The sequence below is a fragment of the Plectropomus leopardus genome, chromosome 5, assembly GCF_008729295.1.
Source record: "Plectropomus leopardus isolate mb chromosome 5, YSFRI_Pleo_2.0, whole genome shotgun sequence".
Taxonomy (NCBI): Eukaryota; Metazoa; Chordata; class Actinopteri; order Perciformes; family Serranidae; genus Plectropomus; species Plectropomus leopardus.
Window position 1 is genome coordinate 13297203 of NC_056467.1, and position 18331 is coordinate 13315533.

Genomic DNA, 18331 nt, shown 5'->3' on the forward strand with positions numbered 1-18331 from the left:
GCCATTATAAAGTTTTTTTTAATCTTGATAAACATATCAGATTCAAAATCTATTCAAACATAATTTCAGCTGGCTGACATATAAGGAGGGAGAGATGGTTTGTGGGGAGAAGATGAAAAACTGATGTGATGGTCAACAAAACATTGCCACACATCGGTGCATAATAAAGCTGCATTACATCAATAACTTCACAAAGTTAATATGCTGTTATGTTGCACTACGTAAGAAGTTATCCATGCAGGATTACTTTAACAATGCACACAACAAAATTCCATGATTTTTCCAAAACTTTGGAAGATTTTAGTATTTTAATGACTTTCCCAGGCCATTGTAAAGTTTAATGATGTTTCAAAAACTTTGACAGATTTTCCTATTTCATTACTTTCCCAGGCCTGGAAAACAAGATTGCAAAATTCCATGACTTTTCCAAGACTGAAAGATTTTACTAATTCCATGACTTCCCCAGGCCTGGAAATTGAGACTGTAAATTCCTTGACTTTTCCAGGTTTTCCATGAATGTGGGAATCCTGCATAAAGTATATTAAGGCTGCAAGTTATAATTGTTTTTAGAATCAATTAATCTGCTGATTATTTTCAAGATCTACTGATCATTTTGTCACCAAAATGTCAGAATATAATCAAACATGTCGAACAAGTTCCAGATAACGTTTTCCACCACTGACCAAAGATATTCCATTTCAAATGACTGCAGATGAAGAAAAGCAGCAAATCCTCTCTGGAACCAATGAATGTTAAGTCCTTGATTTCTGAAGTGGAGACAAACTCTGACTTAACTTTCTGCTTTACCACAACTCCTCACAAAACATTCAAAACAAGTCCTTCAAGCTCAATACGCAGTGTGAAAAAAAGCAAAAGTACGTGCATACACCCCTAAGACTTCTCTGAAGCTCTGCTGGACCGAGACTTTGTCCCTTTGATGCAGCATAACCTTCAAATCTCACTCCGCCTCTCTTGCTCGATCCCTCTCTATCTCATATTTTCTTTATCAGTGAATAATTCCAATACATTTAAAAATTGTTGTCAGGTTTCTGCACATACTGTAGCTGATATCTCTGCTCTCTGTATCTTTCCTCTCAGCCACAGCTTTTACCTCACTACAATCAATCACTGCACCTCTCCCCATGCTTCCATGGCTCTCACATTGAGTCTATCATACATGTGGAGGGGGCATATTACGGGGAGAGCGATAGAGCAGTTGTGTGATAAAAAGCTTGTGGTATAAGTAATGACAGGAGGAGGCGAACAAGTCACTGGGAAGGATATCATGTTTTGCATGTACTGTATGTCTCTAACTGTGTGTGTGTGTGCATTAGGGAGCCAATGAAAGATCTCAACCACTTACATAATTGATGACTTTGAGCTGGAGAGAGGCTGCATCAAGGTCAAAGAGCTCACCTGAAAGAGAAAAGAGAGTGAGTGATGGGAGTAAAAACCCGAGAGGAGCATGGGTTGCCAATAAGAAAAATGGGGAATGCAGAACATGTACGCAAGTGGACAGAGAGCAATCCGGGGAGAGATGCATTGAGACAGCGAGGTCGGGGCTGGGTGAGCGGGAAGCAGCTAACAGAGGGACTAATAATGAAGACAGGACAGGGGATGGAGGGCTGCCTGGACTGCAGATGAAGACAGACGGAAAAATGTGGACAGAGAGCTCAAAGATGTGGCAGAGGCCAGAAAAAAAACTGAGGAGACTTAAAAGCCAACTCATATTTGTTGACAATTATCAGGGAGTAAACAACATCGATGCATGTGTATGTGCTCAGGCTGTGCTCACGACATTAGCAGGTCCACTTCCATTATGCATGAGATTTTAAACAGTGTTTTTGCAAAGCGGTCTGTGTTCACACAGGAGCTGTCACACATTCCTCGTACCACTGACAGAGTCCATCTGAATTCATAGAGCTTTTTATCCAGATGGGCTTACTCTATTAACGTACCACACCTCACATATGAGTGCGTATGAGTAATAATGTTTGCCTCACAGTTTTGTGATGTATACACAAGATGTAGGTGATGTAAGATGTATGAGAGAGACTTAAAGAGGAGGATGTATATACTTGATGTATTGCAGTTTGCTCCATGTTGAGTGTAGACTGTCGCATCACCAGCAAAAACATGAATCGTCACACACAGTCCACCACTCAACCAGATCACCGTCTCCTTGGCGACAGGCAAGGCGTGTGTTTTTATATTTGTGGTGCTCTATAACTTTATTGTAATTTTACTTTTATTTAACTTTATTATAACACTACTTAATATAACTCATAATCACACTTTATTTAACTTTGAACAGAACATAGAATGCCTTTATTGTCATTGCACAACTTAAAAATAACGATACTTCAACTCAACTTTATTGTAACAATTTAATTTAATAATTAATTTACCTACAACAGTTCCTAATTAAACTTTATTGTAACAGTACTTCTTTTAAATTTATTACAGCAGGACTTACTTTAACTTTTTTATAAAAAAGAATTTACTTAACTTTGTTATAACATTACTTTATTAAGCTTAATTGTAACTGTACTGTACTGTTCACTTTATTAAAATCAATTTGATTGTACCTAATTTAACTGTATTATAATGGTACTTTTAAAAACTTTATTCTGAAAGTACTTTTATTTAACCTTAATATAGTACTCAATTTAGCTAATTTCATCACAACAGTAACTTTATCAAAACACTGCTTTATTTAACTTTATCATAACAGAACTTTATTGTTATGACAGTGCTTCATTGAACTTTATTGTTAAAAGTACTTTATTTAGTAGTTTAGTATTTCAATAGTCTACAGTAGTTTAGAGGAGAGTTTAAAATATTGAAATATATTGTGTATTGCAATGTAACCTAAAAATATCGCAATATTATTTATGGGCCACATTGTGTGTGGTTAACCGTGTGTGTGTGTGCGTACCACAGAGTTGCAGAATGTTGCGGTCCAGTTCACAGTAGTCTTGCTCGGAGACATTGAGGTGCAGCAGTGCGTTGTGGGATTGTATGGGAGAGGGGCTGAGAGGAGGCCTCTGGTATGACATCTGAACAGCTTGGACTCGCGCACACGCCACTGACGCCTGTGATGCCACGCACATGCAGAAACACACACAAAGACGGGGATGGGTCAGATTACTTTGAAATGTTGTCAGTTACAAAAAAACAAAAAAAAAAAAACAAAACAAAAAAAATATGTAGTCCAATCTAATTACGTTTGGACTAATACAAAATCACATACCAATATATTTAACCTTATACAAAAAAAAAAAAAAATGGATGAAGCCACAAAAAGTTGAGTTTCATAAAAATTTCTTCTCTTTAAACATCTCAGAACATTTTCAGTACTTAAAAATGCATTTTGCATTTTCAACTGGTCATATAAAATTACCCTTAATAATTACCACCACAAATGGGATCACAGATAACAGAATTGGTTATCATGAAAAAGTTTCACAATTTAAAAGTGCCATACTTTAAAGACGTTATCAAAATGTAAGAAATCCTTGACACAGCAAAAAAAAATACTTGTTTCTGTGATGATATTCTTGTGACTTTGTGATCATTTTTCTTGATTATTTGTTGGAAGTTTTTGCAGTATCTTTTAAAAGGGAACCACATTGTTTTTGGATAATCAACAAAGTCACAAATACAGGCTGTGCTTTACCTCTTCTGATAAACTGACCCTGTGTTTCCCCAAAACGTGTTAGTTAAACAAAAAGCAAACTCAGTAAGTCAGCTACTGTTGCCAAGTTGCTTTTTTCACATTTGTCACCATAAAAGACAAATAAACAAAATAGAAATTAATAAGATTCAAAAAATACAGAGGGATCTTACATGTTTCTCCAACATGTCAAGATGCAGTTCATCCTGATCAGACAGTGGATTACAGCCCACCTGCAAAACACACACACACACACATACACACACACACACACACAAATGCACGCACGCACACACGCACACGCACACAAACATTTTCAATCCATTGCAGTGAATGAGCTTGACTGTTGCAGGCTGTGCTGCCTCAGTGGAGTTAATTTAATTTGTGAATGTTGATGAAACCGAATAAAAATGTATGTCAGTCAACTGTAAGGTTTTTTAATGGAGGAGGTAATGTCATAATCAGTAGAGCTTTTGTTAGTTCCTTTAATTGATTTACTGAACCCCCATTGTATGTTCTTGAATGAAAGAACTCACCAGTAAGACAGCGATGGCCTTGTCCCGCTCCTGGTCCAGGAGAGGAATAACAACAGCTAAAAGGAAGACAGGAAAACAAAAAGACAGAAAAAAGAGCATTCATATCACGTAATTTGTTGATTCAGACAAAGCACCTGCTTGGTTCTTTTATTACCCTGCTTTAATTTTTTTCAGTGTCCTTGTCTTGATCTTAATCATTTTTGTTCTTTCTCTGTGTTCTAATACTAAAAAAAATATGCTGGGGAAATGAACATGAAAAAAATAACAACAAAAAAATTATGTCCTTGCGCAACACTGTTTATTCTTCTCTTTTCTTTTCTTTCATTTTTCTGTTCCCATCTGTGTAGAGCAGATAGCTCTTTATGCACAAAATAAGTTTGATCTTAGAGGTGAGTGTTGCTGTGTGTGTGGACAGCACATAACACAGCAAACAGAATGACGTGTTCACCACACTGGGACCAAACTAACTCTTATTTCAGCAGCAACATGAAATGTTCAGAGGTATTTATCGATCCAGAGACTGCAGAGCGGTCATGCATGTGTACTTTAGGACGTCTCCATGATTACATCCCTCCAGGTTGTTCTCTCATTTCTGTTTTTAGATAAAAATATTCATTTGAAGAAGAATACAGAGTCTGTTCGTAGCACTCCGAGCTTTTGCATTTTTTTCTCATCATGGACCTTTCACTGCATTTTTGGGGGGGTCTCTTGTTCAATTTTATTGCCCACGCTGCTCCGTACCTTCCTCTCTGCAATCATCATCTCTTGTTCGCTACTTCTCTCTCTACACCTCTATTCATTTGTTATTTTTTCTCCTACGCTCTCACATCTCTCTGCTCCTCTACATGCCCAGGCACACACTTGCACACCCTCACACACACACACACACACACACACACACACACACACACACACACACACACACACACACACACACACACACACACACACACACACACACACACACACACTCAGATGTTGGTCGGCCAGCATCATTCAAGCCCCAGCAACACCCTTCAACACACACACAAGTTGGATAACCACACACCTCTTCTGTGTGCTGGTAACGGTGCTGCGAGGCAGATTCTATATTTCTCTGGCAGTTCGGACGGAGGAAGGCCGGCGCACTGACATCGCTTCAGCTGGTCCACAATACTCCTAAGACAGAGAGAAAGACAATTACCTCCAGCACATCAGTCAGAGGGAGAAGCAAAGAGACAGTGCGTCAGATGCTGCAGAGACAAAGAGGAAGACGGGATTTGGAAGACAATTGGAGCAAATGGAAAAAAAATCACCAGCATTACAAAAACAGACACGCTGCTTTCACTGACACTAACCAAAACATGTCTGAATAGAACTATTATTCACTGTGAAATTATATGAACTCAATACGGCCGTTTGTCTATGTGAAAGTGCTGACCAGGTATAAAGCCAGGTGTGATAATGGCAAAAGTGAAGCTCTGTGCCTGTGTTATATTTGATACAGCTCTCTTTTGCTAAAATATTAAACATTTATTTATTCTGGACAGACTACTGCCAAATGACACAAAGGCGCATACATTTGCACACACGCGCGCACAAAACACGTGTGTCACTGCACACTTCAGTTGGCAAACACACTCAGACTTCCATGAATATGGAAATGAAGGAAAAAAAAAAAGGAAAAATAGTTTCACTTATGCACACAGGTAAATTCATCATCTATGTGCTTCACATAATAATCTACTGAACCCTCCAGCAGCTACACACACACACACACACACACACACACTCAAAAACACATGGCAGCCACTCCATTACATGCTCACAGAGTCTAAAATCCCCTCAAACCATTGCAGCCAAATCTCTGCATGGTGCATTGATTTAAAAGTGTCCATTTACCTCAGCTCACTGAGGAACAGTCCACTTCAGTCATTGCAGTTTACTATGTTGGCAAATACAGCTGACCTTTGTGTATTGTCTATCTTCAAAACAGCTTTTCAGCATGACCATGAAGCCAATTTAAAGCACGGCAAAGAGCAAAAAAAAACAACAAAACACCCTGGGGCATTAAGAAAAATACTGTTATTTAGTTTCCGCTGTGCAAATATGACATACCTATTAGATTATACAATTTATGATTATATGTCAGGTGTATAGAGAGAGCTATAAGGTCAGCTAAAGCTTCACAAATCAACTTGGAGCAGTTAGCAGCAACAATAGCTCAAATTGTATAACATATAGGTCAAGGCTGGTGTGGTGGGCGGTGTGTTTACAGTGCAGCGGTGACCAGCGAAGACAGTTAAGACTAAGACATGGACTTTTCAATAGGCCACTCAGATAAAGTAAATGTGGGTGTGTAGGTGTGCATTTGGCACTCAAGGAAATCAGCTGATGATTAATTGATCTGGGTGATGCTAATGACTTCATGTTCCTGCCTGAGCCGACATCATGAGCTCCATTTGTCATAACCGCTTAACCATCATTAAAAAACATTGCAATTCAAAATTGCTGGCTGCGTGTCGATGTGCAAATGTCTTTCTGAAGATATATGCAGTTCAGGTAATGTGTTATTTTCTGTTTGAGGCTTGCAGATGACTGAGAATAAGAACGACATGATCGACAGTGCGTGAAATAGTCCCTCTCTGTTTGTAGGAGCTCAGGAGAAGCTCCATTATAACAGTTATTAGTCTGTGTGTTTGCCCATATGTTTGATTGTTCATGCATTTTACACAACTCTGAGGGGGAAAGGCAGCACCACTGCACACGCTCTTAAAGAAACACTTCACAGAGTTGTATCTATTTGGTATTATAATGTGGTGTTATATAAATTGGATGGCTGAAAATCAAAACTAAGTGTTACTCCTATGCTGGAAAACATAAAACGTCAAAGGTGTAAATGTATTAGAATCACATAGATTGAATTATAAAAACCATAACAACATATAATGGCAAGAAAATCTAATGATTTGCATATTAAGTAAAATATAAATAGCCCTTTTTACAAAACGGAGGAAATCCTTTAGATGGAAATAAAACTAACCTACAAGTGAAAACATTTATTGCAACAGTAGTGCAACTGCATTGTCAGCCACATAAGTTGACTGTGAAAGCAGCTTATTACAACCCACACTTTCGTTTATTGAACCAGCATTGTATTAGCATCCTCGAGTGGCTTTAGTAATTGTTACAGGAGCTTGGAAGAATTCATCAGACACAGGATTAAAGGTCTGTGCAATGTTCAAGTATCAAAAAATATCAGAGACTATGGAAGTTCATTTTTAGATGGATGATAAGTTAATTGTAATTTTGGTTGCATGCAGTTCCTCTTTCTAACTCAAGGATATGTCTGAGGAAAATGTTGATATTCCCACTGCCTAATCTTTTCATAATGTCTTCCCATATCTTACATTACCCGCTTGCTAGCTTTCTAAATTGTTAGCTCTGATGGCTTCTAGATGCAGATGGTAACGTCCTTATTGCGGCTGCCTAACAGCAGTGTTCTCACAACTTGACTTTATTCTAGACTTGAACGTCTAGAATATCATGAACACAACTTCCTCAATCATGACCACAACGTCCGTCCGTCCATACATACATACATACATCCATCCATAAAATCCTCCGGTGTGTTCTGGGTCTGCGCCTACCAGTCAGATGTACCTGGAACACCTCTAATGGGAGACGCCCAGGATGCAAACCACCCTAACTAACCCACTTTTGACACGAGGAGCAGTAGCTCTACTGAGGGCTCCTCACCCTATCTCTAAGGCTGAGCCCAGCTACGGAGGACACTAATTTCAGATGATTTTATCCATGATCTTATTCTTTCAGTCCCTACCCAGAGCTCACAACCATGGGTGAAGGCAAGGACATAGTTGGACCGTTAAACTGTGTTCATGTGTCACTGTGTTCTGTATGTTTTAGACCTTGGACTGTATGTTTTTCCCTTTGCAGTATCTCTAACAATAGTTTGTTTTGCTGTGAAGCATCAGTCTTGTACGCAACAAATAGTTTTAGTTTTTAAAGTTTAGTTTTTAAATAGTTTTTACACAATCATGGAACTATTTTGGCTGAACTTCCTTGTGTATTTTTCTTTTGTGTGTGTGCTTGTGTGTGTGTGAAGGTCCAGTTAATGGGTTCGCATGTATTGGAAAGTGGGCTGGAATGAGGCTCAAACAAAGTGGCCTTCTGCCTCTCAGATGGGTTCATTGAGTGTGTTTGTGTGTGTGTGTGTGTGGGGGTGTTTGGGTTTGTGTATGTATGTGTGTGTGTATGCCAAGGTCTTGATAACAGGCTTATATAAGCAGGTGAATTGGAGGGAGAGATGTAACAAAGTGCCCTGTAGCTCTTTTAATATCCCCACTACCTCTAGCCTGCATGCAGCCCTGACAAATGTGTGTGTGAGTTTGTTTGTGTGCACCCTGTTGTACGTGTGTGTGTGTGTGTGTGTGTGTGTGTGTGTGTGTGTGTGTGAGCATACTATACGTGTGGTCCATGCTCGCGCCCTTGTGTGCTTGTGCCTGCATAAGCATAATTGAATGTGAGCCCGTGTTTGTGTGGCAATGAGGTGTTAGAAAAAGGCGTCTTGTCTGACAAACAGACAGTTTCATCTATTATGCAGTGTTGGTTTTTGCCGGAGCCTGGGCAAAAGTCGCAGTAGCACATGGGATTGTAGAGCTTCAGAGAGCACTTAAGAGAGAAGAGGATCGCTGTGTCTCACTGAGGGATCCTGGGCGCTGTCACCTCGGCTATTAGCCCCGTGACGCTTCCATGGGGAGAGGAATGGAGGTAGGAGAGAGAGGGGAGATGCGGTGAGGTGAAGTGAAGTGAGGGGAGGGTAGATAGACCCAAACACAACCGGCTTAGTGCTTCATGGCTCTGCTGGGAGAAAGCAGACTGAGAGGGAAAAAGGGCAACGACAGACTGATGCAGTGAGGTGGCAAGGTGGGATAGCAGATGACAAGGGAGAGAGTTTGGTAGAGAGAGGGATGTGTAATAAGATGGGGATAAAGTGAGATAAAGGGCGCAATTTAATGAGAGAGCACTAGAGGTGGGAGATGAGAGGGGAAAAAAGAGGTAGTAGAAATGAAAGGACAAGAGATGCGGAGAAGGTCCTCATATGTCTTTATGATGAGACTCAATGACACTCCTGTCTCTTTGTTCATGATGTGATTTTAGGCTGCGGCTCATATTCAAAAAACATTTTTTTTAAAGATTATTTTTTGGCCAATTTTGCCGTTATTAGACAGGACAGAGTGATAACATGAAAGGGGGAGAGAGAGAGGGGACAACACAGCAGCAAAGTGCCACAAGCCGGAATCGAATCTGCGGCTGCTGCAGCAAGAACGCTGCCTTCATACATGGGGCGCCTGCTCTATCCACTGAGCCACCGGCCACCCCAAGCACCTGCTTTTCACATAGAGAAAACAGCCATCTCTGTTTCCTCCTTCATTTCTCCCTTGTTCTATTGCAAAGCATCTGTGACATGCTACACACACACACACACACACACACACACACACACACACACACACACGCACACGCACAAACACACACACACATGCAGTACACACCTGATCTTTCCCTCCTGCGGCAGATCATATGGCGGGTCGTCACATACCAGCCTCAAGTATCCCTCCAGCATGTAGACACATACACACTCCTGGAATAAAACACACAAAAACGTGCACATTCATTTGTAATATTAATCAGATTTTAATTAATTTAATGAATGATGAGCTTCGTGCATTTGCAACAAGGCCCGGGCCTCTGTTCCCGCTCTGATGTCAGGGCCGAGGCTTTCAGCTCCACCGCTCTGCATACTAACAGGAAGCTTTTAGTTTTCAGGTGATAAATCAAGGTAATGTCAATTATGTTGAGCTGTTTGTGCACATGTAGTGTGTGTGTGTGTGTGTGTGTGTGTGTGTGTGAGTGAATACCGTGCTGGGTAGCAGTTCCTGTATGCTGTCTCGGAGTGCCACTCGAAGCGAGCGTGCGTCGACAACTGCCGCCAGCCGCAGCAAGGCATCCTGGGGAAAGAGACAAACAGATGCCCTGATGTCTGTTTGGTTGTTTGTTTATGATCTCAATGTGCGCCTCCAAGATCCTGAGGCCTTGGCGATAGTTTGATTTTTTTTTTTTTTTTGTGGGTACAAGGTTTATGTTACAACAGCTCTTCCCCAGATATTTAGCTTGGCAGGCTGCAAAAGCCTCTGAAACAATATTTAAACTGTGTCACACTCTGTTACACACCGCAATCTGTGCTCATTGCAGGCACAAGTGAGGCACTTAAAAAATGAAAACTGAACTCAAACATCATCAGGGATTACTGGAGTTAGTTTTGCTCTTCAGGACACTCGTTGATTTTTGTTTCATTATGGCAATGTGAAAACCAAGCACTTGACAAGAAGCGGTTGATTATTCATGAAATGAAATGGCGTATGGCTGTACAACCGACAAAAAATTTAATGGTTCACAAATTACATAACAGATATTTACTTTCTGTTCATTGCTGCATTCTTTGAAGATCAGATAGAAGCACTTAGCTTGGAGGAGAGTGGTGGTTATTTTAATTGCAGCCTGCCTCTGATCAGTGTGATCAAATCTAACAACATCTAGTTTTTATCTCTTTTTTGACTTTGATCAAATCTTTCAACATCAGAATTAAACACAAGCTCAAATCCTAAACTCAGAACAGCAGGAGGCTCTCATCACAGCTGAAACAAGCTGTAAGGAAGTGACTCCTCTTCAGAGTAAAGGCTTATGTGTAAATAAAACAAACAAGACTGTATGTACTAAGTGTTGTCCAACCACATAAAGGCAAGAGTGTTAGGCTGCTCTAAGTAACCACACTCAAAAGCGGGGCCAAAAGCTGGCAGTTTTAAGGACGCGATGAATCGCACAGATAGAAAAATGGAAAGTCATGATGTTGCACGAAGATGCTCTGAAAAGGCAGACGGAGTGTGAAAAAAGAGAGCATGAGAGCAAGGGCTTAGGCTTGGTTTAAACGTTTAGGGGGGCAAATATTCAGCGGGGTTTGACAGGTCCTATACCTAATTTCCTGTACAATGCATTAATCTTATTACTCTATATTACCATGTAAATTATGGGCATTTTAATTTTTGCACAAATCCACATTTTCAAAGAAACTTGCATTTGATATTTTTTTTATTATAATATTAATATACTCCACCTATGCAATGAGCTCCTCGCATGATGGAAAAAACCTAATTTCCATTTTGCTGAATTTTTACGCACCTGTATGTGCCTTTTTGTACCAATTTATATTGGAAATATCATGTTACTTACCACTTTAACCATACATAGTTGCCTCTTCTGCTTTCCGATTTATGGCCAATTATAGCCGTTGCTTTTGAGGTTGCACATTGCCACCAACTACTTTCATGGAGGCATTCTTGCATCCATAAGTTGTTTTCTAGCAGTGAAGTAAAAGTCCTCTGCTACTTTCACATTTTATATCGGTGGAGCAAATCACGTGTTCTAAATATTGTGGGGGACAAGTTTCCCGTGTCCCACCCAAAAACCTACATTTATGCCCGAGAGAGAAGTTAAAACTAGACTTGGGAGGTATCCAAGTATTACAGTCAGGCTGTTCTTCTGCACTGTTTGTATGTTTTTCTGAAAAATGCAATGCATAAAAAAATCGTAAATATCCAATGAGCCAGTATTACCTACATATTCTGTATGGCTGCGATCACGTGATGTGCTGACAAGAGTAAAGAAGGGAGCGATACAGAGTGGTTTGGTTGGTCGATGGGTCACAAAACATTAGACTGTCTGCTGGGACTTGAATTGTAGTGCACAGCATGCACCGCCAGAAGACAGTCTGTGCTGGTGGAACAGCGGATGAGATGAGAAAGATGGTGACTGTGAGTGATGGGGATAAAGTTACAGGACTAGTAAAAAAAGAAAAAGAAAAAAAAACCGCTTCTGCCTCTTTTTGAGAATATTGCAACATATATCATTATCTCAAGATTATTTATCCCAATCTACAAAAGTACTTAATTAGTCACATGATTTTATTCAACACTGATGTGTTGATATCTGCCTCAGCGACAAGGGTCATTGGGTCCTCAAATGACACGTATTTGCTATCCATTCATTATTCTATGGGCCATAATTATTAAAAATCCAGCAAGACTTGTCTAAGTAGACAATTTGTGTATTAGAAAAACATCATTATTGACTAGACAATGACATACAAGCTACAGTTGCTTCTGTTACCAGAAGCTCTGCTTTTTTTTCTTTTCTTTTAAACAAATAGCATCGTACACCATATGTATTCTTCTGAAATGTCAGAAAGGTATGAAAAATAGATACCTCTAAGCCTAGTTCAAACCCCTCTTATGTTGTTGCCCAAGCAAACCCGACCAATTGCTGCATAAAGTGGCCCTGCCTGTCCAATTGTCGGTTTAGGAAGGAAGAAAATTGCAAAAAAACAACCCAGCCCTCTCAATCTCAATCTCAGAAAGGTGTTTCAGGTGCTGCGTTATCATCAGACATGCACTCTGTTTGCAGCATACTAACACCTTAAAAGGGTCAATATAGCTGCAAGGTAAGAGCAGTTTGTTTTTGGTCCTCTCAAAGCAACTTTCTACTTTCATAAAGATGAAGTCTGGAAACTAGAGAAGAAGAGAAACCACATGTTTATCAGATGTGAGCTTATAACATCCCATTCGACACTATAAATTCATATTTTAGGAATATTTACACTCTGTGTGCAGTCTACTTAAATCCCTTCCAGTTCAGGTCATCACACAGCTTTATTATTGCATGTAACTACAGTCTAATGAGAGAATCATATCAGGATTTCAAAATCTGATCAAAGCATAGAAAAACACTGGGAGAAATCACAGGGGTTTAAGACGCTGCTTCTGAAACTGTGTACTGAATATAAAATGGAAAGATAATGTTGAAATTATTGCCTGTGATCATCCTATCTAATTGTTCTGACAAAACACCACAGTCACACAGCCGAGCCAGAAGGAAGAGCATGTTGTTCCGTTCTTAAGCCTTCAATGCCACAGAGGCGAGCTGCGTCTGCTGTGGGGCTCGGTGTTCTACTGAGGGTCTCCATCTGTCTTTTATTTTTATTTTCTCTTCTTTTCGACATCCTCCCACTATGCCCTATTTTCCTCTGTCACCCGCTCACATTCAGCCTTGTGTTTGAGTGAGAGTAATAATGGGGGAGGAGGAGCTGTTATTGGGATATGGGGGGAGGAGGGTCAAGGAGTGAGGGAGGAGAAGAGAGGAAAAGCGAGATGTGGACACAGCGTGGAGAGTCTTGTCATGCCTGAGCACTCAGTGTTGGTTATTACATATGATTAGATATGATTAAATGTGATTAGCTTTGATCACTCAATCAGCCTGCCAGAGAGCTGTTGTAATGAAGTTGGAGCTCTGCCAGTCCATGCGTGTGTGTGTGTGTTTGTGTTTGTGTGTGTGTGTGTGTGTGTGTGTGTGTGTGTGTGTGTGTGTGTGTGTGTGTGTGTGTTGGAGGGAAAATTTGTATGTGTTGCATCTTAAGCTGCAGATCTTGAAATGCTTCCGTAAATCCGAGCTGCAAACAACAAATGTCTCTTGCTCCCCATCCTCCTCACTCTGCTGTCAAGAACTCGTCGAGAATAGACGCTAAATTCTGCCGTCCTTTGTGTGTGTGTGTGTGTGTGTGTGTGTGTGTGTGCGTTGCTAGCAATAAGATGTATGCCTCTGTAAATGTCAAACTCTGTCTTATGACCTTTCATAATCATTTCTTGCCATAAACCTCAAACCATCTGTTATATTAATTTACCTGCCTCTAAACCCGTCAGCACAAGCGCGCGCGCACACACACACACACACACACACACACACACACACACAGAGGTATATGCACACACATCCAACCGCCCACTCACCAGATTCAGATGCAGACAAGGACAGACATGAATGATTTTTTTTGTCTTACCTTGATCGTAGGTTATTCTGTTTTTGTTAAATGAAATTTTGCTTTCACCTGATTCATTTTATTTTTTTACCATTTCATCTTTTAACTTGCTAATTCACTTCAATTTTTTTTTGCTGCAACATAATGTCTCAGAAATGCTTCTAGGGAGCTGAGAAGGAAAGCTCTGTTTGTGTACTGAACGCGGTACTTTTACAGTTTATCCAAAGGGGATTTTTAAGGGTCACTGAACCTTCCTGGCACCAATAATAGATAGATGACAATGAAAATCCTTCAATTAATTCAAAATTGAGGCATGACAGTCTTGAAAAATTTGAATGGGAACAGCCATGTGATTTCATTACACTAACACAGTTTGTTATCCACAAATGTCATTTCAATTTATGTGGCGACAATGGCGATATAACCAAACTGGCGTGACAGGACAATGTAAGGAGCCATTATGATAATGATGTATGTTTATTATATATATCTAATTATTTTAATTTTAATTTTAGAAATACTCTCATAGATTCCACATTCATTCTACTCATTGCATTACTGTCTTTCATAATTTGTTACAGTGATGCACTCATGTGAAGAGCAGGTTATATTCTCCTCCAGTCTCTGCAACAGTATGAATAATCACAGATGAACTGGTACACTTCTGTAAATGTCACACTAACACATACTCTGAATTATGGGGCCTTTGTTGGCGTTGTCTGCCTCCCTCTCCTCCTCTCATTTAACCCCTTCCTCTCATCTCTCCTCCACACCTCTTTCATTTGTCTCCCTGCATCTCTCTACCTTACATTTCTCCTCCTCCCCCTCTCCGCCTTTCATCAGGGTGTAGTCTTTGCTGTTGTCTTTATCTGCAGCCTTTCTAATCACTCGGAGCGCTCTGACATTTTGAAGGGCACCTGTGATCAGCATAACTAAACACAGATTCCTCTCTATCTTTATGTGACACACTCTCATTCACATGCATACACATTTTCCTAATGGGCTCTTCTGTTTACCATCTGACACCACACATAAAGCTGTAATTTTCATGGGATTTTTAGGTTATCAGACTGATAGCCTGGGCTACAACATTAAGAATATCTCAGTCTTCCATCATCTTTATGTGTGAGAATCACCAAAATCTAATTACCATCTCTAATGCTGGCAGTGGTGAAGTGTCCCACAAAGCATCTGATAAGTCTTATAAAACAAAATACCTAATTTAATCATGATTGCATTCCCACACTAATTAACACAACACCTACTGGTTGTTTTACAGATTGGCCTATTAGTAATGAATTATTTGATTCTTCATGCACGGTTTGGACATGATTGATTTATGTAAAACACGGCTGAACCCAAATTTTTTTCACCATTAAATAAGTAATTTATCACTGGAAAGATGGTCTTCATTCAACTGGGCTGTCAATGCAGTAAGGAGACACAAATACTTCTGAAAATGGTGTTACATGACAAGAGAATACAGTTGTAGGTTTTCTACTTCTTGAGCAAAAGCAAATGCCACAGTCTATTTTCTCTACCAGAATGTCCTGCACCGCACCAGACCAATAAGTGCTACTGCTGATTGGTGACATAATACAAATTTGTCTGTTTGTAAACGAACAAACAATCTGGTTTTATAGTCAAATGGTAAGAAAATATGTTTCTTAAAACATCTGTCTCTTGGTCCATTTCTATAGTCTTTATGTCTATGGTGGTGGTACGGGCGGTGGGCCATAAGAGAGTCCAGAAGTTCAGTCTGTAGTCTGAGCAACAGCTCAAGAACCACTGAAAGTTAAAGTTTGCCAGTCCACAAGTGCTATTTTGTTGGCAACTGGACTTGTTTCAGTTCCTTGAAGATGTTTCACTTCTCATTAAAGAAGATTTTTCAGTTCTTACCAACTGGACAGGAGTTGCAGGCTTTAAACTAGAGCCCCACCGATTCATCAGTGTACCGATATTATCGGCTGATATTAGCCTTTCAAGGACATATTGGAGTATATTGGCATTGGCGCATATTTTTTTTTCGATATGCACAGATGAGAAAACTTTTTTACAGACCAAATAATGCAGAAAACGATGCTTGGGTAGTTTAGAAATGGTTTTATTATATTTGTCCCACAGAGTGCGCTCCGACTCCATTGTTTACACTACTCTTAGCACTCTGAAGCACTTGCAGCAGAGCTAGCGTCACAACAGAGCGGACGGTGGAGCAGGGTTTTTCATGGTAAGCCACATTGAAATACATACTGCTAAGTTAATCAACAATGGCCCCATCATTTGGCAAACGAACAAGATGATCTAAAGTCCCAGGGTGACGGCAGGAGAGGACTACTAACATGCCAACTTTATCGCTATTTAGCAGGGTTTTTTTTGCATCCACACTGAAGTGATCTATTTTCATTCCAGCTCAAAAATTCACTATATTGGTTGCCGTATCGGTAATTGCTGAATTTTTCCACTATAAAATCGGTATCGGTCTCAAAAGTCCCATAACGGTCATCATCCACTGATGACACATTCTCGATAACAGTGGGATGGTTCACTAGATAGCTCCAAGGGTCCGAAACTGAACCAGTATAAGAACCAGAACTAATTTGGTGAAAAAGGTGTATTATTTAAGACTTCACTTTTTAAGTCTTTTCATTCTGCTTTCAGGGCCTGCCACTGCACTGAAACTGCACTTACTAAGGTGCTCGGCTCCTGCCTGGTTAGTCTTTCTTATCATATCGCCTTACTTTCAGTTAGTTGCTTAGACTTTGATTTGGCTTGTTCTTGTTATCTGTGCCATTACTGTTCCAGCGGGTTGGTCTCAGTCTCAATATATTATCTTTATCTTCAATATACCTTCCACTTTCATTTGTGCTCACATCAGGTTTTCAACTGTAGGCAAAGAGATACACATTGAAGTGTTTGCACCTCTTCTGCAAGAATTACGCTCAATTTGCTCTTCAGGAGGACACTTAAACTTTTAACATCTCTGTGAAGCTTTTTCTGCAGACAGCATGTAACAACACAAGAACATAGTGGTCAGCCCACAGGTATAATGGTATGGAAATTAGATTACCGTGAAGAAGGGCTTGACTGACAGAAAATTAAGACGTGTTATGAAAATCAGGGAAAAAATACAGAGCACAATTTTACCCTTTCATTCAATCTTTTGCCTGAACTACAGCAGTAATGAATAAGAGTTAATAGAGAGGGTGGCAGGCTTTTGGATCATAACTCCAGGAGGACAACTCACTGAAAAATCTTAATTAAGTCTACATGGACAGAGCTGTAGCTAGTGGGATAAAGCCAAATCGGCTCTGTATAATGTCAAGATAATTTGCTATAGAGCAGAACTAGGCCAGATAACAATTGCACTCTTTCTAAGGTTCATTTTAGCGTGCTTTGGTTGCCTGGTGAGCAGGGATTTTGTTTTCATCACATAGAACAACACAGTGAGTACTGTATTGTTTGGAGTTGTACTTCTACAGCATATGAAAGACAACTTCTCTGATATTGCCTGATTTGTACACATTTATATATGCTGTATGATTTCAGGCTGATTAAAACAACATGATTTCCCAAAGGCATTTGACCCAGCTTGGCTAGTCAGCCCTCATGTTTGCTGTATTTGTGCTCGCTAATAGAGAAAGCATAATTGCACAAATAGTTGTACAGTTGTATTTGGTGGGATGTGCTCTGTGAGGGGTTTTTCATATGAATCCAGCAGCAGCAGACAAAAGCTTCAGCAGGAAGCAGATTTGAGCCCCTGAGGAGCAGACCAGTGAGAATGGAATATGCATAATGTAAGATGCAAGAAAATAAATATAAAAACAAGGAAAAAGATTAGGAGGAGGGGGTGTTGGCGAGTCAAAAACATTATTATCTCCAATTGTGTTTTGTATTTAACTAAAGTGAAGAAAGAACCAGATTTCCTCCTGTTTTATATTTAGATTGTATCGCTAATGAAAAATTGTCATTTTCTTCTTACTAGCAAATTTCAAGAAATTTCACATCTAATTATCATCATCACTGGATGGAGTTTACTCAAATTAAGTTAAACCTATTTTGTTTCTGTAGCCCAAAATCACAAGTTGTCTCAAAAGGCTTTACAGTCTAAACTCTACATGATACCCTCTATGCCTATCTTTAGACCCTCTGTTCAGACAAAGAAAAAAACAGAAACTTTTACCTTAGTGAGGC

General features: G+C 39.8%; 1 protein-coding gene across 1 annotated transcript in view; it reads right to left on the reverse strand.

Annotated features, from left to right (window-relative positions):
- The window catches only part of LOC121943070 (cGMP-dependent 3',5'-cyclic phosphodiesterase), a 121101-nt gene that overhangs the window by 26452 nt on the left and 76318 nt on the right, over window positions 1-18331 (reverse strand). Inside the window, exons 3-9 of the mRNA XM_042486447.1 lie at window positions 10134-10223; window positions 9768-9856; window positions 5261-5370; window positions 4213-4268; window positions 3850-3909; window positions 2939-3095; window positions 1364-1416 (exon numbers count right to left, since the gene is read on the reverse strand). Coding sequence (XP_042342381.1) covers window positions 1364-1416; window positions 2939-3095; window positions 3850-3909; window positions 4213-4268; window positions 5261-5370; window positions 9768-9856; window positions 10134-10223 — 615 coding nt within the window. The remainder of the gene's footprint in view (window positions 1-1363; window positions 1417-2938; window positions 3096-3849; window positions 3910-4212; window positions 4269-5260; window positions 5371-9767; window positions 9857-10133; window positions 10224-18331) is intronic.